Source organism: Panthera onca, chromosome E1 (genome assembly GCF_046562875.1).
Source record: "Panthera onca isolate mPanOnc1 chromosome E1, mPanOnc1 haplotype 2, whole genome shotgun sequence".
NCBI lineage: Eukaryota > Metazoa > Chordata > Mammalia > Carnivora > Felidae > Panthera > Panthera onca.
The window spans coordinates 9,885,830-9,906,932 of record NC_138352.1 but is presented as its reverse complement, the minus strand read 5'-3'; the positions used below and the strand labels follow the sequence as shown (position 1 = coordinate 9,906,932).

Below are 21,103 nucleotides of genomic sequence, written 5' to 3'. Positions count from 1 at the left end.
CGTTCGCTGAGCACTTACTTAGTGCCAGGCACAGAACGACTGCTTTTCAGACCGCCCCATGTGATCTCAACCCCAGGTGCAAGCTGTTAGGCTCCCACCTTACACAAGAGGAAACAGACGCCTAGAAAGGTTAAGATACGTGGCTCGGGGCGGCCCAGCTAGTACAGCTGAGCTGGCTCAGGCCGGGCCAGGCACCACTGTGACTGTGGAAGCTGTGGGCAGGGGCATTGCTGCGCCTCTCTCCGAGGGGGTGGGGAGAGTCACCGACAAAGCAGGTGGGCAGAGCTCCAAGTCCCTTCCACCTGCTCCTCCAACAGCACTACAGGCACCCCCATGCCCTCTGCCCTGTATGATTCTTGATCCAGTCTGGTCTTTCCAGTGAGATGTCACCTGCCACCCACTCTTCGTGCCACACTGTCCCACATAATACCTTTTTCACTTGTGAGAGCCAATGAAGATACCCTAATAGCCCCCACTTTGCAAACATATTCAGGCTAAAACTAACTTAGTAAAACTCAAATTCTTTATAGGAGATGCCTTTTAGGGAAAAAAATAACTCTTATTATGTCTATTAACTTTTTTTTTCTTTTTTGCAATGACAAGGGTGGGTCACCTGCATGGCCACCATACCAGAGTTCATGGGAATTTCCTACCAGAGGCACTGGCTATGCAGGAAGATGAAAGGGTCCTCGCACAAATGCCTGGGCAGAAAGAAAGGTGCTCAATTCAGCATCCACTTGGGGCTTGAGTGCTTCCCATTATTTGTAAAATTCTAGAGAAGGCGGGTGTCACTGTGTTACTATGCACCCCACTTTACAGATGGGACAACCAAGGCTCAGATAAGTTATGTGACTTGACTGTTGACCTGAAACCCCAAGAGGCCTGGTGATGGTGTCCCCAGGACTGGCTGGAGGGGATTCTACTCCCTTCTCCTGGCCTAACAAAGCAGGAACAAACGCAGTTGTCACATGACCATGGGGGGGGGGGGGGATCGGATTCTGTGGTCACCTAGAAAGCAGGAAGTTAAGCTCCCCTGCTTTTTCAGCAGGCATGGTGGGAGTGAAAGTGCTAGGTCAAGCCTCCATGTTCCTGGCATCATACACCTCCCCACCCAGGCCCTCCTGCACCCAGCAGCAAAAAAAAAAAAAGAAAAAAAAAAAGAAAAAAAAAAAAGAAAAAAAAAAAGAAAAAGAAAAACTGAAAGGGCAATGGGAGGAGCTGAACATAACAGTATCTTGGTGGAGGATGGGGGCGGGGAGGTGGTTACTTGTGCCAGTGCCAAAGTCCAGAAAAAAAGGGGTGGGGGGTGGGAGAACGGCAAATCGATGCACTCAGCACAAAGTTCAAACTGGATTTCTGCCTGGGACCAGAGGTCAGGGGTTCCAACTCCGCGGTGTCAAGCCCCTGCCAGGGATGCTCCCACCCCTCCCCCACCCTTGCCAACGCCAGCTTGGCAGTGGCAGGAAGTGGGAGCCTGGCGGCCTTGGTATTCCCAGCACCCAGCTCTGGCTGGACGGGGCTCCTGGTGACCTCACTTCCACAAAACCAGCTGGTCCTCTCCGGCTCCACCTTCTACCTTAAGGCTGAACAGTGCCCTTTCTTTGCCCAGGGAAGCTTCTGCTGGCACCATGGATACTCCTGCCACAGGCTGCCACCAGGTGGAGAGCTGGTGCAAGCCAAATGGGCCCTGAGAGGCCTAGCTCCCCACAATCTGCACCCCAAGGCGTCCCCCTTCACTCCCTGGGGACAGGAGGCTCTCATCACCACTCCTGTTTTGCTACTGACCCTCCTGCAGCTGGTCCACACTGGGATCGTTTGGGGAAACACCAAACTTGGGCAAAAAGTAACCAGCCTGCTTCGTGTCCCAGGACTGGAGTGAGACAAGATGATGACAGGGCAAGACCACCTGCCCCTGGTGAGTGCTGCTGGCCTCGGGACACCGGACCACTCTCCCCGCCCTCCCCCCAGCCCGTTCCCTTCCTCCAAAGTCCTCCCCTCCCATTCCCAGATACAAGCTGGCGCTTACTCCTCACATTCCTGAGACTCATAAATCCTCCTGGGTGGCAGAGCCACCACCACCTCCGAGACGCCTCTGCACCTCCTCCCCGCACCCCACCCCCACACTTCGCCCTGAGACGGCGGGGCTTCGTCTCCTCTTAAAAGTCACACTGTACTTCAGGAGGATGAAGTCCAGCCAGGCTGAGGTTAATGATACACACACCAGCCGGCGGGGTGGAGGGGGGGTGGTCGGGGGGTGGGGAGGTGCGGGGAGAAGCCTGTGGGCAACCCCTCCCCTCCTGGTGCTGGGGCTCGGCACAGTAAAGGGGCGGTTATTCCTCTTGCTTTTTGAAATCGGGTAGGCGGTCGCTTCACCCCAGCTTCAGCTACCACCCACAGGGGCCGTGGAGGAAGCTGGCACCTCTGGTGCGGCTGGGAGTCGGGTGGCCGACGTGGGGCGGGATTGGGGGGTTCCGAAGAACGCGAACAGATACCGCCAACAGAACCGAGGAAGGGGGACTGGGCTCCCCTGAGCCGCCCTCCTTCACCCCCACTCCCAAAGGCCAAGGGACAAGAAGTGCAGGTGGCAAGGCGCTCAGGGTCCCAGCCCAGTCTGGGGAGGGAGGGGCGTGGGGGTGGCGGGACGCAGCCCCAATTCAGCAACTGCCAGTTTGACCTGTCGGCGGGAGGGCGGAAGCAGCCTCCCGTTCGAGGATCTAGTTTCAGAAAGACAAGGCAGGCGCAGGGATGGGCGTCCGAGGGGCGCCTGGGTCTCTCCCGATCCCCACTCCCACCCCTTTCCAGTCGCCGCTGGGTCCCGGCCCACACTTACCCGCTCGGGACAGCTCTTCTCCACCTCGCGCGGTTCTGGCGCGGCGGCCTGCGGCTCATTTTCGTTACCAGCTCCCTGCGCTTCGGTGGCGACCGGCGGCTCGGCCTGCCCGGGCCCGTCTTGGGCTCGCAGCAGCTCCTCCCGGACCTGGACACCCAGCTTCTGCAGTCGCTCGTCCGTCTCGGGGTCGACCACCAGCAGGCGCACTGCGTTGAGCGCGGCGCGGATGCGGCTCACCACCTGCTGGTGGGTCTCTTTCTCTACGTTCTCGCCGTTCACTTCCACCAGCCGGTCTCCGGCCAGCAGCCCCGACTTCTCGGCTGGCGAACCGGGCTCCACCAGCCGGATGAACTGGCCCACCTTGCCCTTCTCCCCGTGCAGGTGGAAGCCGTAGCCGTTCGGACCCTTCTCCAGGCAGCAGAGCCGGGGTAGAGGCGCCCCGGCCGCCGCGTCCGCGCTCATCTCGCCCGGCTCAGTGGTGCGACGTGGGGTCCTGTTGGGGGCTGGGGGCGGGACGGTCCAGCCCTTCTCTCCTCCCTGTGGACCGGCAGGCAGGAGGGAGCGCAGGAGGGAATCCCCGCGCCGTCAGACTGGCTGAACAAGCAGGTGTGCGGCGAGCTGTGGCCCCGAACTGCTAGAAGTTGGAGCAGGAGCGCGTGGACCAATCCCCACCCCGCGCGGCGTCTGAGCGATGCCGAATCTGCTCCAGCCCCTTATTCCGGGGGCGGGGTCGCGCCGAGGGTGTGGACACCAAGGCCCAATCAGAAGCCACGAACAGGGGCGCTCGGGCCGGGTGAACAACTCTGACCAATGGGAACGCTCAGGGGCGGGGCACAGTGCTCTGCGCGGCGCCCCGCCGCGCAAGAAGAAAGAAGGCTCAGGAAGTGGAAGTGTGTGTTACCAAGTGGCCGGAGTTGAGGCGGGGGGCGGGGCGAGTTCCTGGTACTGGGCGGAGGGACCCTCAGGCTCAGTTTTGGTTTTCTTACATTTGGTGGGGATTGTGGAGAGCCAACCTTTGGGTAAAGGACTCTAACGTTTTAACAGCCTTTAGCTAAAACCTTGTGTGCACTCCAATGAGGGGTGGGAGCGACTGTTGCCGGGGAAACCGCTCCAGCTCCGGGGCTGCAGGGTCGCAGAAGTCTTATGAACAAGACGAGGTGCACCTCTGACCCAACAAAGTTGTTTGAATAACGACATTTTCCCGTTCGTGGAGTCACTTTGCGTTGTCCAAGGACACGCTTACAGGGGTGCGGGCTCTCATCCTCGCTGGAACTGTGTGAGGGCTCAGCAGGGAGCCCAGGCTTCCCCGGGGCTGCCTACTGAGGACAGGCCACCTAGGACAAGGGTGTGAACACTGGCGTCAGCGTTTGGCTAGGGAAGTGGGGGAAGAGAGGCAGAACAGAGTCTGGTAACCAATCTCTGAGTACAGCGAGCAGAGGATAAACAGCCCTGGCTTTTTCCAATAGAAAACAAAAAACAAAAACAAAAAAAAACAAACAAAAAAAACCCAAATGGGACCATGAGATAAACCTTTCACCTCCTGGCCCGGGGAGAGGCTGGGGTGCCGGTTGGTTAGGGGTGAGGTGAGCAGTTGGGGGCATTGAAGGATGAGGATCAAATGATTTGGGCAGTGACAGTTCCCCCAACATGCATCATTTCAACATGATCTCCCCTGTCCCCTCTCCCTGCGCACCTCAAAGAAGCAGCGGACAGGGTGTACTTTCCAAATTCTGCAATTTAATTCTGAAAACACAAATGCGGACCATGTGATTCGGTCTCCTGTGACCTGCCTTGGGCCCCAGAAGAGCCCAGCAAGGTCAGGCTCCTCCCTGCTTCGCCTGGGAGAAGCCTAGGAGAGTTTCCTTATCAGGCCCAAGTTGGAGCTGCTGACTCTGCTCAGAGAGCAAGATTTCTGCCTTGAAAGCAAATGCAATAGCCTCAGAAATGTGAAGTGTGTACTTCTTCCTTTATCCTCTCCCTTGCCCTTGGCCTGGAGAGCTAGAGTAAAGGTGCCTCCAGGTCATGACCCGCATATCTCCTGTCCACCTCCATTTGCTGCAGTCAGGGACCTGGGAGACCGGTGACCTTGGCCCTACATAAACTCTGCTGACTCTCCTCACCCCAGTCTTACTCAAATGACCTTGTTTTGCACACTGTGTTGGTTTACCCAGTAATGGGTGACTTCTCACTCCCTAACTTGGCTCAGTGGGAGGAGAGATGGAGAGTTTTGGCCTTGGTGTCTGTCTGGAAGCGAAAAGGCATGAGTGGTCAAGGAGGAGACAGCGCTTGGGTTTGGGGGGATATGTGTGGTGGGGTGAGGTTTGCTCAGTTCTGCCTCCCATCTGCTCCAGAAGTCAGAGGTTTCTCCTTAACTGACTCTTAACCCAGTAGAAGCCCTGTGGCTGCTAGAAGTGGGCTGTGGGGGTGCATACCTGCCAAAGGTTTGAGATAGGAGAAAAACCTTTTCCTGGCTGTGACCTCAGGTGTCTAGGGGCACAAGCAAAAAGGTAGAGAAGACTAGGGGTTCCGGGAGGTGGGGTTCCCCTGGGACCCAAGGTCCAGAGAACAGGAACCAGATGTTTTCGGCTTGTGAGCTGGAGGAAAAGGGGCACATGTCCCAGAGGGGGACTAGGAAAGCCAGAGGCAGCCAAACAGATAGACTTAGTCTGGGTCACTCCTCCCCCCTGCACCCACAGAGCTCTGTCACTGCCCGATCTCCACATCTCTTATCTTCCCTAGCCTTGGTCTAGCTCCCGGCACCAGGGACCATCTTACTGGGGAAGACTGTTCCCTGGGAGCCGGAGGAAATGAAAGTTGGGGGTCTGCTTAGCCTCTCCAGTTGAGGTGAAGGTGGCCACGGGGGTCACATCTGGCCCTCACGCTGCAGAAGTGCGTCACTGCCCTCTGGTGCTGAACTGAAGCAACACCACCCTTGTCAAGGTTAGGAGGGAGCCTCAGCCCCCCAAGTCCAAGTAGCAGAAGGCAAAAGGGCCACCAGCTCCCTGCCTTGTTTTTCTGGTGCCCCGCCTCCCCCCTCCCTCCCTTTTTGTATTACATTATGTGTCATTAGGATGAAATAAATATGTTACCCTCCCCCAGGATGCAGGGAAACTACGCAACTAGGGTAGGGGTGGGAGTACAGCTCCCGCTTGGGAAGGGGCTGTCCACTGGGTCCCCCAACTCCCAGCCTCGCAGAATAAACCAGATCTGGGGGGAGAAGGCTGCATCCGCGGGGGCCTCTGGAGCCCCCTTGCAGGCCCTTGGTATTCACAAGACGGAGCAGCAGCTGGGCCGTTTCTTCTGGGACTCCACAAAGTCTCGGATCTGGAAGCTGGGCCCATCGGGCTGCCACAGGGCTCTGTATTTCAGCTCCCTTGAAGAGGAAGAAGCAGTGGCCTGGGCAGGGAGTGAACAGCTGCACCCTCCCCACTCCCACAGCTCGGGGCTACTGGACACAGCATGCACAATGTGGTTGGGCCAGGGGCTGGGCCAGGGGCCAGGCCCTACTGGATTCCCAGATGGTGCCACCCTGCCCTGCACGGTTCTCTTCCTTGCTCAGCTCTTACTTGGCAATGGCCAGAAAGGCTAACTCCACATTCATGCCCGTCTTGGCGCTGGTCTCCATGAAGGGAACGCCGTACTCCTGCCAGGAAGAGAATGTCCTCAGGGCCAGCCTCTGGCCGTCCCCACCTCTCACCCTGCCCACGGGGAGTCACTTACCCTGGCCAGTGTCTCTCCGTCCTCCGAACGGATCACCCTTTCACTGCTCACATCTGCCTGTCAAGCCCAGGTGGGTCACTCTGGGGAAGAAAACCTCCACCCCCAGCTGCCCCTTCTCAGGCCCTGGCTGGCCCTTCTTTTGCCTGAGGAGCAGCCACTGCCTGCCCTCTGCTGGTAGCCTGTGGGACTGCGGGTGGTAGGCTTAGCCCGCCCCCCGCCCACCAGGGTTTCTGCCTTGTTCAGGCAGAGTTACCCAGCTCCCAGCCAGGGGATCTCACTGCCACTTGGTGAAATGGGAAACTGTCCTTCGCAGGGGTGTGGTGACCAGCCTCAGAGAGATGACAGTAGTTGGGGCTAACCTTTGCTACTTTTAGCGCCTCGTCTGTGACCCTACTACTGTGATCTAATCGAGGCTGAACAGCTGGGTATCCCTGGATCTCTCAGACCGCAGCTTGGGCTTTCCCTGGAGGGGAGAAGCTTTAAGAGGGCAGATGAGATGGGCTGAAGCTGCCACATAAGTCTGACCCTTGCCGTGGAGTCTGGAAAGAAACCTGTGCTGGAAGGATGTCCAGCTAACCCTCTGGGGCAACTGTGGGGCTGGGTGGAGCGAGTGGTGTGGCAGTGGGGCAGGAGGTGCGGGGATGGGCTCGCTCACCTTGTTGCCAAGCAGCATGATCACCACATCCCTCTGGGCATACTCGTGAATCTCAGTGAGCCAGGCCTGTGGGAGACGACGAGCTGAGCCAGGCCAGGCCTGAGACCCAGCCCTTCCCCCCTCCCTCTCCCCTGCCCTTCTTCCGTCCTGTTGGTTTTCCTGGGCTACTCACTGCCCTCCCTGAATTCTCTCATTTGCATCTTTGTTCTGGCCTCTCCAGTCTTGATCAGTTTTTCCTAGCCAACCCCAAATGCCGCAACTCCCTGTTCTAGAGAAGCCGGAGATGGCAGAGCTTTCTCTCCTAAATCAGCTGGGAGTCATCAGCGATTTCCTGGCTGCCCTGCTGAGGATTCTAAGGCCACATCAGGGCTCAGTGATCAAAAATACTGTGATCGATTAGTGATGTCTACCAGGAGCATGAAGTCAGAGGTGGCAATGAGTGCCACAGATCTCCATCCTCTTTATAAGCTGTTTTATATCTGTATGTTTTGGTTTCTCCTCCCCCCCCCCCCAAACCCCACCCCTATTTGCTTGGCAACCCCTGAGATCAGGCAGCTGTGAAAGCTTTATGGTGCTGTGCACACAGTGGGTGTTTGTACTTGTTGAATTTTTATCCCTACTCTCTTTTAATGGTTTGGCGGGGACAGAACTGCTCACTGCCTGAATCACTGTCTTGCAAGCTGGGCTGGATGTATGGGTAGACTTTCCTGCCTGGGTTCTCCCCTTGGCCTCTGTGGGTAATTGTCCAGGGTGGAGCTGGGTACTTTCTGAACACTCTGTCATGAAACGCGCTCATGAATCACGGGCAGGGCCAAGCAGGTGGCACAGGCACCCAACAGCCTGCCTGGCCTTTATGCCCACATGCTGCCCAGGAGCAGTTTATTACTTCTGAGTCACAGCTCAGGTGTTTTTCAAAAGGCAGCGGTGTTCTGGGTTCCACCCCTTCCCCATAAAGCAGGAAGCAGTCCTAGCCTGCAGAGGCCCCGCCCCGGCTGCTTCTGGGTGGCCTGTGGAGGGGACCTACCCGGATGTTGTCGAAGGAAGATTTGTTGGTGATGTCGTACAGCAGGAGCAAGGCTGCGGGAGGAAAGAGAGCTCACACAGGGGACGTGGGGCGGAAGGCTGGGCATTACAAGTGGGCTTGGGAAGGACTCACCCTGGGCATCTCGGTAGTAAGCATGGGTGACGCTGCGGAACCGCTCTTGCCCGGCGGTATCCCAGATCTAGGAAGGGACAGACAAATGGTCAGAAGGAGGCAGCCTGCGGGGACTCTGCTGGGTCGAGCGAACCCACTCTGGAGTGTAAGAGATGTGTGGGGAGGTGGGCTGTTTCCTGCTGTAGGTGCTCAGGGCCTTCTGAACATCTGACGGTGCCCCGGAGGGGGGCATTAAGTTCTCAAGCTGGGTCAGGCTATAGCCCCTTCCCTAGCCCAGGGGTTGGGGGTGTCCTGTCTCCTACAGCATATGAGGCCTGGGAAACTGGCGGTGGGGGCGGGGGGAGCTGGAGCAAGCCGAGGCTAGTCTGAAGGCACGTGGAGCTGCCTTTGATCGAGGGTGCTGGGAACTGCTTTTTCAACAAATATCAAACAAACAAAAGCCGTTTCCTCTGGGCCCCACAGGAAATTGCCCCAGGCAGAGGGCAGGGCTGGGGGCCTTCTGTGGTTTGGGTGAGGAGCAGGGGCGGGGCTCCACCATCACCCTCCTTCCCCGGCAGCCTCCTTCTCACCTGCAGCTTCACCCTGACACCATCCACAGTCACCACTTTGTTCTGAAAGAGAAAAGGGCAGAGGGAGGGTGGATTTGGAAAGCAGGGGAGGCTGGGGTCCTAGGCATCCAACAGAGCAGCAGACATCCTGCTGGTGGCTCCCCAGGGCTAAAGGGGGTGCGGTGAGCCCGGGAGGCATCTCCAGCCAGATCACCCCTTCAGGGCAGCAGAACCCTGTCTCCAAATATCCCCATGACACAGTTCTCCCTTCTGGGGACTTGTCTGCTAACATGCCAGGGCCGGAGCCCAAGAACCTGCCTGACTCTCCCTAGACCTCAGCAGGCAGCACAGGACTGGGGGAGCCCCCGCCTCTTTCCCACTTCCACTCGGCTCTCCTGGAGCTCCGCCCCATCCTGCCAAGGGAGCCCTTAGAGATAAGAAGCGCCCCCCCCCCCCCCCCCCAGCATCCTGGGCACTACAGAGGCTGGATCAACAGAATCTGCTTTCCCCTAGCTGCTCACTAGTTCTCCAGAGGGAAGCTTCAGTTCTCCTCCCATTGGGAGGGAGGCACCCAGCCTCTGCACAGCCTCCTTCCCCCCACCCTCCAGCCTGGGTTAGACCTTACTCTCCCGGAACCTTTGTGCTATGTCCCTGCTGCAGATCTGTAAACATGGGTTCCTCAAGACGAGAGGGAGGGAGCCTGGTGAGCTGCTCTCTCCCCACAGGGCCAGCCTGGCTCTTCAACCTAATGTAGTGCTGTGCTTCTGGGAACTCCAGAAAGACAGGGAGACCTCTGAGGCCTTGCCAGAAGGGCCCAGCTCAAGGGGCAAAGAGCAAGGGGACCGAAGGCCAGGAAACTCAGCTCACACCCTGGGATGTGTCTGCCCTGTTCTGGGGCAGAATTGTAAGACTTATCCTATAGGTGGGCAAGGAGCCCACCATGCCCAGACTCCTTGAACCTGGCCACCTCTGTGGTCCCTGGTGCCCTCTGGACAGTGAGCCACAGAAGCTTTGAGGAGCCAGGGCAGGCAAGGAGAGGACAGCACCCTGGGCCTGAGCTGTGGTCCCCCTGGCTTGCTGCTGGCAGGAGGAGCCTACAGCCACCTCACCCTGAAGTCTATGCCGACGGTGGCTAGGAAGGTCCCGGACAGGAAGGCCCCGTCTTTGAATTGGATCAGGAAACAGGTTTTGCCAACGCCTGAGTCTCCCAGAAGCATCACCTAGGAGATGGGGGCAGAGGCAGTTAATGGGGAGTTGGGTCAAATTTCTGGGCATCCAGGGAGAGAGGCCCTAGAAAGAGGGGCAGAGGGCCAGGGATGGATGCTGTCAGCACTGAGGGGCACCTGCTTCTGGAAAGCCCGCTGCTGCCTTCACCCTGCCTCTCCTTGGCTCAGCTCATTTCTCAGGCCCTCCCTCTGACTCTCTTGTCCTCACCCAATTTCCTGGAAGCCTGTGTTGAGACCTCAGCACTAACAGGTGAGCAACTGTGCTTGGTGGCCCCAAAGAACCACCACACTTACATGGTCTAGACTCTGGCCCCATTCTCCCCTTGCCACACCAAGCTGGGATTCCCTCTCTGTCAGTGTGGATTCTGCATGTGTGCGCCTGGGTGGATGGGGCTATACTGCCCAGAAGGGAAGTGTTAATACCATGGACAGGGATTCCCACCCACAGGAGGGTATCAGATCTGATGGGGGAGGGCACTGTCATTTGCAAGGGCATATTCTAAAATTACGACTGCTGTTTTTTTTTTTTTTTTTTTTTTTTTGTCACAACATTTACCTGGAATTTTCTAATGACATTTAATGTTTACAAAAGGGTTGCATGAACTAGGGAGGGTTGAAATTGATACTGAAATGGGGAGACAATGAATCTGAAGTTCCTTCTGCAGAAACCTCTCCAGTGGGACAAATGGCAGCAAACTGGCATCCCCGGGTCCCTGTAGGGGAGGGAGTGTGGGTGTGTGTGTGTCTCTCCCCTTTATTCTTGGCCAGTCACTGCTCATCTATCTTCTTTTGAGGACAAGTGGGGGCAGGGGAAGGGAGCCCTCTGTCCAGTCATTCCTCAATCTTGGAGACCAGAGGTCTGGACTAATGCTGGAACTTTCCCAGTTGGCTGCTTACATACTTAAAGGATTGAGCATAGACTAGGCTTGAGTTACTTTTGAGGCTCTGACCTTGACAACGGAGGCCAGAGGCTTTTCTGCTGTGGGCACGATGTACTGGGATTAGCTAGCTTTGGTGGAAAGGTAAAGGGTCTGAGCAAAAGGGATACAGAGGCTGGGGTCCTGGCTTCTAAATGGCCTACTGAGGGACGTTAGGAAGATTTCTTAACCCTTATGTGGCATGGTTTCCACGGTGACCAGAAGGGAGAAAGGGCGATTTCATTGAGGCCTCTTTAGAGTTGGTTAACGCCTAGGACCAATAAACTGCCTAAGACTCGGGAAAGAGCGGCCCAGGGCTGGGTAGGGCCTGCCTGTGGCCCCCATTCCCTCTAATTGGGTCCAAGGAGCTCCAGCCAGGCTCTTCCCAGGCTGGCCTGCACTCAGTCTCCTGGGGCAAGCCTGGGGGAAGCAGGCTGCTGGAGGCCACGGGTCAACTCTCCACAGATGCTGCTTGGCCCAGGGAGGTGGGGCGGGGGGGCGGAGGGGGGTTGGTGGAGAGCTGGGGGCTGGGGAGCCCTTGGAGCCTGCGCTGCTCCCTGGCTCCTGCATTCTAGCCCTTGAGCGGGGAGGAGGGAGGGTGACTCCAGTATACTTTACAGATCACGACCGCCTTAAACAAAAGATGCCCACCACCACCCACCCAGCCAGGCAATTCTACCAAACGCAAACAGCTGCCCAGCCTTGCCACCTCCTTGGCAAATGGCCCAGCTGGACTGTCAGGCCAGGAGGTCAGGTGGTCCCCACCAGCCTAGGGGCTGGCCCTTAGCAGCTCCCCCTTCCCTGAAGGCACAGGGGCCCATTTCCTGCCACCAGCCCACACAGGACGCCTATCTTAACGGCTCTGGGTGAGTAAGTGACTTACAGACTGGCTTCCCCTGAAACAAGGGGGGGTGGAGGCCTCAGTTCCTGGTGAGAGTGAGCCTGGGGTGGGGGTGGGGGAGGGAACCGAGGCACAGAAAGAGGCAGGTCTCTTTCAAGGCCACGCAGCATGAGGCAGGGCAGCCCTCACTCATCCCCAAACTTGCAGAGGAAGATTGGAAGCCCTGCGCTCCCTCAGCACCTCTTTCAGAGTTCTGGGTACCCGCCTCCGCCATGTGCCCCAGGGTGGGGGTGGGTGGGGTGGGGAGGTGTCTGTCCTCCACCTTCACCTGCTTCTGTAACAGGGCAGCCCTCTAGAGGAAACCGGCCTCAGAGAGCTGACTTCAGCTCCCCCATGGGGGACTTGTGATGAAGCAACAAAATCTTTCTCAGGTTCTAAAAATTCCCAGGTGGGCCTGCATTTTGGTTAGCAACATCCTCCTGGAGGAAGGCGGGAGGAAATGGCTGCAGCAGTGGAAAGGGAAGGGGTACGGCTTGGGGGCAGCTGGGGACCTAAAGAACTTCAGGCCTAAGGCCTTGAAACTGGATGTTAAGTCTCAGGGGAGAGCTTAGCTGGGAAAAGGGCGTTAACGACAACTGCTCCGCCGCCAGGGGGCGTCCTCTCTGCGTCTCCAGGCATCCCTATTTCCCAGCATTCGGGATGCCTGTGCCCAGGAGGGTTGAGCGCTTAACCTTTACGCAGAGGCATGGGGTTCCCGGGAGATCATATCGCCGGGGGTGTGCAGAAGGAAATTGGGTTGGGGTCCGCTGTGTGGGGCAGTCAGTCAATCGCTCCTTCCGACCTTCCTCTTCCCACCCTCGCTGAGCCAGCCCAGACGTCGGCAGTCTCCACCCTTCCTCCCTGCTCCGGGAGACCCGGCTCCCTGGGGGAAGGGCTGAAGGCAACGCAGACGCAGCCAGCCAAGAGGCTTGGGCCAGGGTCTCAGGGCAAAGGGCGTGGGAAGGGCTGGCCCTCAGAGCCGGTTGGGAAGTCCCCAGTACTGGGCACAGTGCCCACCCACCTTGCCCGTGACATCGTAGCTCGGACTGCAGGGCGGGGAGTGCTCGGGCGCCTCTCCATCCCGGGTGGCAGCGGCGCCAGACATGCCCGTCACGTCCCCTGGACGAGAGGTGAGCTAGGACTGGTGGCGGGCGGGGGACAGCGCTGGGACCTCCCCGCCTTAGGCTCCACCCAATCCTTCCCCCCTCCACCGCCCCAGCCCGGACCCCCACAGGCTCCTCCCTATGTCTCGCCACCCCGAAGATACCTGCCTGGTGCAGGCTGTCTCGCGAGGGCGCGCACAACCACAGGTCAGCGCCAGAGGGTCAGGCGTGCCCCGAGCAAATTGGGCCGGCTTCGTGCTCCGAAGACGTGGAACGAATCCAGCCCGAGGACCGGTCCCCAAAGGTCGCAGGCTGCCCGGGCTAGGTTCCCACAGGGAGCCGTCTCCGGAAACCTAGCCTGTAGCGCTAGGTCTGGCAGCGCTGCGACCCGGGGTTCCGCGCCCCGGTTCCCGCTGCCGCTGCACAGCGCGGCCTGCAGGGGGCGCCCGAGCCCCGGCCAGCTGGCGGCCGACGGGCGTCCCCCGGTCGCGGTTGGGGTGGGGGTGAGGTTGTGGGCTGGGAAGGCCCCGGGGCAGCGAGGCACGATTTTTGAGAGGAGGCGTGCATTCTGAGCACAGCGCTCAGGCAGTTTTGCTTTTGCTAATGCACCCCAGCCCGAGCTCCTCTGGATGTAATTTTATTTACCCACCAGAATTCACCTTGCAGCACATTTACAACTGTGGCTTTTCGCGGCCCCTGGTGAGTGCTAGGGTTTTGACCCTTTAGCACAGATCACCTCTCATTTCTCCCTGACCTGTTGGGCTGTGCCCGGAATGGTCCAGCATGGGAAAGCCTCCCCCGACTCCAAACCTCCCAATCTCGGCACCCCTGAAGGCAGGGCTGGCCCTATTCACCTGTGCTCCTCAGCCCCTGTCCCTGAGCAGGCCTTAAATATTTAGTAGTAAATGAATTCATGGAGTCGTGGATCATTTTGAGCAGTCTCAAGGACAACCCAGGAATCCTGCAGTTCCTGGTGGCAGACAGTGGGAGTGTGGCCTGGGCGGCCCCGCCCTGCGCTTCAGGGGCTAACCATTTCATTACTCCTGTGCCAACATTCTGCACAAGCACCCACAGCTTACCATGGAACTGGGTGGCTGCATTACAGCGGGACTGACCGAAGGCTGTGTCGGGGGAGAAGGGCATCAGTACCTCTTGACTTAGGTGCTGGGGGTAAAGCACAAGGGGCAGATGTGGCTTATGGGTGACTAGAGGCCTGGTGGGGACTGTGTGTACACATTCCTCTAGCCCTGTGAGTCTTGGCATTGGCCAGAGCTATTTTCTGGAGCTGGGCTTGCCATAACCTCTTGTGTACATAGGGTGGGGCTCAGAGAGCCACCTACAGGATCAGAACTCTGCAGATGTGCATTTATTGCCTGCTATTCAGAGGGAAGAGTCTCTTGCTGCAAATACAACCTCAGTCCATTCAGTGTCTCGGGCTCTAAGCTCCTGAGGGCTCACACGGGAACCCCGCAGGGGCAAACGTTTTCAGAGCCAGAGGGTAATGGCCGAGGAGAAATGAGAGAAAGGAAGTGACATGGCCCTCGCTCACCTTCCACTGTAAACCACACTGTTACGGGTGTCCTTCAAAGCCTCTATTGAGGTCCCAGCCCCTAGTCCCTCAGAATGTGACCTTATTTGGAAAGGGGGTTGGTGCAGGTATGATTAGTTAAGGTGAAGTCATACAGGAATAGGGTAAGCCCCTAATCCAACATGACTGATGTCCTTATAGGAAGAGGAGCGGACACGCAGGGAGAAGCCGGCCATGTGAACACAGACGCAGAGATCCGAGTGGTGTATTTACAAGCCAACAAATGGCGAGCATCGCCAGAAGCCACCAGAAGCTGGAGGAGGCAAAGGAGACCCCCGCCTCCCGCCCCCCAGAGCCTTCAGAGGGCTTCTAACTTCCAGCTGTGGTTTGTGTTGTTGGCTCAACCAAGATCCTCCTTTGTCCTGTGGTAGGTTTGGGAGAGCCAGATCTGTCCTGTCTCCGCCTGCTTTGGGCTCTCAGTGTGATTACACACTTTCTTCCTTCTGATGGGCCAGTCGTCTAGCCTTTCTTACCAGGCTAGTGGCAAAATTTGGAGGTCCCACCCCTCCGCATCTGTGGGGTGTGAGTCACAGTCTTTAGGTCCGCATCCACACCAACATTCATCCCACTGTGCACCCTCTGAGTCTGACAGGCAGAAGGATGGGCACGGAGTGGGGGAGAAGGCTGGTGGCTGTGAGGGCTCCCCCGACCTTGTGTGCGGAGGGGCAGACTGGGCATGGGCCTGAGGTGGGGGATGCCTGGTGTGGCAGCCTGGTCCAAGGCTTCAGGAATTGTCTGGGAAGCCTTGCTCTCCTGCGACTCAGCCCTGCCCTTCCCAGCATTCTGGAGCCTGCTCATGGGAGAACCCTGCACTCTCTGGCCAGGCTGTCATTTCTGTTTTACTCTGAATCCCGGCCACCATGAGTCCTCGCCTTCCTTGCTGTGACCCAACCAGAAAGCCTAGTTTCTGGGGTTCCCCTTCTCTCTTCCCGCCAGTGTGACCATCCCAGTCCCGAGTGTGGTCCTACAGGCTCTGTGCCCTGCTCTGTCCTGATCCCGAGGAGATCCAGGAAGAGACAGAGTGCTAAAAACAGAACTTTGACCCTTGGCCTGCCAGCTCCCTAGGACCCATGTGACAGTGTTAAATTTGGACTGTGCTTAAAATTTTAAGCCGTCCCTTTGCCTCTCCATATTCTTCTTGCCCTAGAAAGTAGACCTGAGCAATCTATATCAAGATATCCTTTCTAGGGGTGCCTGGGTGGCTGAGTCGGTTAAGCATCTGACTCTTGATTTTAGCTCAGGTCATGATCTCACAGTTCGTGAGTCTGAGCCCCGCGTTGGCCTCCATGCTGACTGCGCGGAGGCTGCGTGGGATTCTCTCTCCCCACCCCTCTCAAAATAAATAAATAAACTTAAAAAAGGAGGCATTCTTTCTAGTTTCCAGTTGTGTTCAGCCAAAGGGGAGCCCCAGGAGATGTGGGAACAGGAGGAGAGCAGGGTAGGGGGGGAGCTGACTTGTATCCTGGGCTAGCTCCGGGAGGGTTACCATGAGTTGCCGTGTTCCTCCACTGAGGGTCACAGGTCCTGCCAGCCAGCTCTCTCCATGAAGCCTTGTGTCCCTGAGCTCTGGCTTCGGTTCCCTCCCCTCATTTTTTTAGGCTAGGGTTGGAGTGGAGGCCCTGTGTATGCACGGCCACTGCACCATGCCTCCTGGTTCCCCGACACCCTGCTTCCACCTTGGTAAGTAGTCTTCTTGTTAAACCTCCCTGAATGATCCAATGTGAGTGTCCACCTGCTTCCTTCTGGGACCCTCACAGATACACACCGGGGCCCCAGAGTCTGGGAGGGCTTACCGTGAATCCGATGCCCACGGTGGCCGAGAAGGAGCCAGGGATGAACTTGCCCTGGTCGAACTGAACCAGCAGAGATGTCTTCCCCACACCGCTGTCACCCACCAGGATGGTCTGAAAGGGAGCAAGAGAGGGGTGAGCGTCTTCAGTGTGCATGGGGCTTCTGAGATGCCATTGTGGCTGTGGGAGCAGGCTCTTTCTAATGCACACACACACACACACACACACACACACACAGAACTCTTGATTTCCTATCAAAGTCACTGAAGAGGCATGAAAGCATAGGAGAAACCTTGTCACCCCATGTTGATGAACATCTGAAGGGACCATGAGAACTTGCCTCTCAGACTTCCGACCAAGAGGGCATACTGACTGACACCCACTGTGCTCTCCGTGGTCCCCCACAGTGTGCTTGCACTGAGGCCGTGCTTCTTACTGGCAGTTCCCAGCCAAAGGCACAGTATGGTAGGGGCACTGAGGCAGGTCTGTCACTGGGAGACACAAGATTCCCCTAACGGCCAAATTTGGCTTGAGGATTTCCTTACCATTTCACGGATCCTTCCAGAGACTTTCACACAACCTTCCTGCCCTTTCTCCTTCGCTTGGGGTCATACCTGCCTCATGATCTCCGGGCTCTCCCCACCTCTCCCAGCTTCCTACCCGAATTCTTTCATAAGTATTTCACCTAATAAAATCCCTGCACTTGTAATTCCCTTTGGCACCAGCTTCTCGGAAGAGAATGTCTGGAGACATGCCTTGGGAAGAGTTTATACTTGGCCATGGAGCATGGCCTTGGAGACACAGCATTTCAAGGGAAACAGAGTTTCAGAAAGAAGGGCCTGGCTACTTTTGTACATGAAGGAAGCAGTGGGGAGAATTAGCCTGGGAGGTCAGGTGCTATATTTGGAAGAAAATCATAAGCAACAGACAGGAAATATACATGCACTGGAGGCCTGGGACTCAACAAGCTCTCAAAGAATGGATGAATGAATGAATGAATGAGTGGGTAAATGCCTTAGTTTCAAAATGGATAGTAGCTACTTTCCAAAGACAACCCTTCAAGATCACTGGAAAGGCTTAAGAGATGCCAACTTTAGCTGGACTTGTAAAACCATAAAGATATAAAAACCCCAAAATGTAAAAGCGTAATGATGGACAGGTTCTCCTGGGGTTGGACCCATGGTCCCAACACTGTTTGGCTTTGACAGTGGCACTGAGCTAGCAGCAGGGCAAACATGGGATTGTTTGTGATGTTGACTTTGAATGTCCCCTGACTGTGGTCCCCCATACCCATTTCCAAACCAAATTCGATTCAGCTTTTATTTCCTCCTGGGTTAAAGGGCTCCATTTGCTTGTTGTGTGCAGTGGCTTTAATAATTTACATCTCAGGGGCCCTGGGTGGCTCAGTCAGTTAAGCTTCAGCTTAGGGCATGATCTTGAGGCTCATGGCTTTGAGCCCCACCTCCGGCTCTATGCTGACAGTGTGGAGCCTACTTGGGATTCTCTCTCTTTCCCTCTCTTCCTGCCCCTCCCTCACTTGCACTTTCTCTCTCTCTCAAAAACAAGTAAATGAAAACAATATAATAATTTACATCTCAAATCCAATTTCCTCAGGCTTGAAGAGGGGCTTCCTAGAGAGACTATTCCAGAATGTAAAGGTTCAGTCCGCTCATGTCCACCTTCTTCATTTATTAAAGGATATAATGTATTGACATTCTTTTCCCCTTTATTCTTTTCCTTTTCACGGGGAAGGATTCCCTTTCTTCTCTCCTCATATGAAAACATTTCCATCTTAATGGGAATTTCTCTGGTTTAGTGGGAACACGGTTCATGGTGACAAGGTTCAGCATTTCAGGTCCTGCTGAATCCTGTCTGGGGGCAGGGGCAGGATGCTGCCGCCATGTTTTGGTGCAGAACTTCTGAGAATCCTATGTTCAAACCTGGCTTCTTGGTTGGGAGGAAGATATATGTGTCAAGGTAGGAAGTAAGAAGATAGGATACACTTGATTTGATCAAATTAAAAAAAAATTTAATGTTTATTTATTTTTGAGAGAGAGAGAGAGAGCATGAGCTGGGGAGGAGCAGAGAGAGAGGGAGACACAGAATCTGAAGCAGGCTCCAGGCTCTGAGATGTCAGCACAAAGCCCGAGGCGGGACTTGAACCCACAAATCGCGAGATCATGACTTGAGCTGAAGTCAGACGCTTAACTGAATGAGCCACCAAGGTGCCTCTTGATTTAATCATTTTAAGCTGGCATTTAGAATAAAATATTTAGAATAAAATATTGAGACATGTGGTCTATGGGTGTCCATTTGTATTCTAAACGTTATGAATGAGGCTGCCTAAGTCCATTACCTTAGATACACTATGGAGTTATTCTCTTCACTCAACAGCTGCCAGGATTTTCCTGAAGATTCTCCAGGTTGGCCCCAAATCTCACTGCTTGGAGAAGCTGAATGTCAACTTTGGATCCAGAATTTCCATTGCACCTTCCCTCCTCTGAAGCATTTGTGAAAATGTTAATTAATCGTGGTTCAAACAGAGACCTCTGTGCCAACTCTGCCACCATTCAGACAAGTGTTTCCGTTCTGTCTTAAGTCAGTTGGTTTATGTTTGTATTTGGCTCCATCCATTCCAAAAGGAATTTGAGGAATTCAAAACTCGCCTACACCAGAGGCCAGGTAATGATACCGCCTGAAGCAATCTTCCACTCCAGAGTGACCTGGCTTGTTCCTATATCTGAGCGTTACATTTGCTTTTAGATTTCCTGGCATCCACAACAAAATGGGAAGCCAGATGGGGTATGTAGTACTTGTTACCTGAGTCTTCTCAATGAGTGAGTATTTTCTGCCGGCATGCGATGTGGAGAGGAATCTCTTATGTGGATTCTTACACGAGGGGCCTCTAGTGACAAAATGGAAGAGTTGGGATTTTGCAGAGAAGGTGAAGCTTTTCCTATAGCTTTTCTATTGACTCTTTTTTTTATATAAAATTTTTAAAAATGTTTATTCATTTTTGAGAGACAGAGAGAGACAGAGCATGAGCAGGGAAGGGGCAGAGAGAGAGAGGGAGACGCAGAATCCGAAGCAGGCTCCAGGCTCTGAGCTGTCAGCACAGAGCCCGACACGGGGCTTGAACTCACGAATTGTGAGATCATGACCTGAGCCGAAGTTGGGCGCTCAACCGACTGAGCCACCCAAGTGCCCCTCTATTGACTCCTGCTAAAAACCAGGGCCTGACATTAAATCGCACTTCAGCAGACACTTCTCAGTGGGAGCTGGGCAAATGTTGCCTAAGCGCTCTGCTTTCCTGTGACTTCCTGACTCAAGGGGAACACTTAGAAAACCTAGGTGAATGGGGTGGTTACCATGGCTCCTAATTGACTCTGAGCCACCTTCTTAATCAGACAGGGAATTCAGATGCCATAAAAAAAAAGATAGATCTGACTGTACAGACATAAAAATGTCCTGGTTGACAGAAGATACCAAAATGAAATGAGAAATGACGGAGAGGAAATATTTGCAAGATGTATGACAGACAAAGGGTTAATACACGTAGTAGTGTAAAGAGCTCTCAAAAGAAAATCTCAGTAGGAAAGTGAAGAATATGAGTACATAGATTTTGTGTGTGTGTGTGTGTGTGTGTGTGTGTGTATGTGTAAATGTGTGTAAATGTGTCAACCTGGCCAGGCTATAGCATGTAGTTATTCAATTAAATACGAATCTCTATGTTGCTGTGAAGGTATGTTATAGATGTACAGATTATATATTACAGATATACAATCGGTTGACTTGTAAATCTTCAATAATCTGGATGGGCCTTATCCAGTTAATTGAAAGAACTTAGAGCAAAACTGAGGAAGAAGAAATTCTGTTCAAAATTGTAGCATCAGCTTCTCCCTGAGAATTTTCAGCCTGCCAGTCTACCCTACAGATTTTGGACAGGCCAGCCCCCCAGAGTCACGAAAGCCAATTCCTTGAACTAAACATCTCTCAGTATACTTCATCCTGGTATGTTTCTCTGAATCAATATAACATATAATGCTTTGGTAAAAGTATGATAAGGGTCAACATTGGCTGAGAGTTGGGGAAACAGACACTCGTACTTACACCATTGGTGGGAACCTACGTTGGGGCATTTGGAAGAGCAGCTGACAATATCTACTGAAGCTACAAATGCAAATTCCTTTGTCTCAACAGTTCTATGGCTTTAGTGCACAAGTTCACCAAGATAGGTGTACAAGGATGTTCATCGCAGCATTTGTAAGCGCAAATAATCCAGCAATTGGGACTGCTTAAATAAACTGTAGGGGCGCCTGGGTGGCTCAGTCAGTTGAGCGTCCGACTTCGGCTCAGGTCACGATCTCGAGGTCTGTGAGTTCGAGCCCCGCGTCGGGCTCTGTGCTGACGGCTCGGAGCCTGGAGCCTGCTTCAGATTCTGTGTCTCCCTCTCTCTCTGCTCCTCCCCTGCTCACACTCTGTCTCTCTCTCAAAAATAAATAAAGATTAAAAAAACTGAACTGTAGAATATCCATATAGTGCAATACTGCGAAGCTGATAAAAGAATGAGGTAGGGGTGCCTGGCTGGCTGGCTCTGTTGGTAAAGCATGGGACTCTTGATCTCAGGGTCGTTGAGTTCAAGCCCCACATTGAGTGTAGAGATTACTTAAAAAAAAAAAGAAAAAAAGAA

The 21,103-nt window shown here is 55.0% G+C and overlaps 2 protein-coding genes and 1 long non-coding RNA gene across 11 annotated transcripts in view; 1 reads left to right on the top strand and 2 right to left on the bottom strand.

Moving 5' to 3' along the window:
* Positions 1-3,540, bottom strand: part of NHERF1 (NHERF family PDZ scaffold protein 1) — a 17,791-nt gene extending 14,251 nt beyond the window's left edge. The window contains exon 1 of the mRNA XM_060645472.3: positions 2,831-3,540. Coding sequence (XP_060501455.1) covers positions 2,831-3,292 — 462 coding nt within the window. The 5' untranslated portion in view covers positions 3,293-3,540. The remainder of the gene's footprint in view (positions 1-2,830) is intronic.
* Positions 1,559-21,103, top strand: LOC132687361 (uncharacterized). Of its 6 annotated transcripts, none has more exons than XR_009614057.3 (4): positions 11,083-11,157; positions 11,860-11,918; positions 14,765-14,990; positions 18,808-21,103. It is a non-coding gene; the product is annotated as an uncharacterized LOC132687361 (long non-coding RNA). The 6 variants fall into 6 exon arrangements; XR_009614053.3 differs by lacking the exons at positions 11,083-11,157; positions 11,860-11,918 and adding an exon at positions 12,949-13,062 and having other exon boundaries at positions 18,808-19,095; positions 19,177-21,103; XR_009614055.3 differs by lacking the exons at positions 11,083-11,157; positions 11,860-11,918 and adding an exon at positions 12,949-13,062 and having other exon boundaries at positions 18,808-20,424; positions 20,614-21,103.
* On the bottom strand, positions 4,548-13,435 carry RAB37 (RAB37, member RAS oncogene family). 4 transcript variants are annotated; one of them, XM_078438184.2, is made up of 9 exons: positions 13,200-13,435; positions 10,019-10,129; positions 8,931-8,972; positions 8,362-8,428; positions 8,230-8,282; positions 7,206-7,271; positions 6,551-6,607; positions 6,397-6,473; positions 4,548-6,203 (listed from the first exon to the last, which is right to left on the bottom strand). In XM_078438184.2, the coding sequence occupies exons 2-9, from the start codon at positions 10,124-10,126 to the stop codon at positions 6,098-6,100; spliced, it is 576 nt and encodes a 191-aa protein (XP_078294310.1). In that variant the 5' UTR covers positions 10,127-10,129; positions 13,200-13,435; the 3' UTR covers positions 4,548-6,097. The 4 variants fall into 4 exon arrangements, with proteins under 4 accessions (XP_078294310.1, XP_078294311.1, XP_060501456.1 ...); XM_078438185.2 differs by having other exon boundaries at positions 13,204-13,435; XM_060645473.3 differs by lacking the exon at positions 13,200-13,435 and adding an exon at positions 12,954-13,045.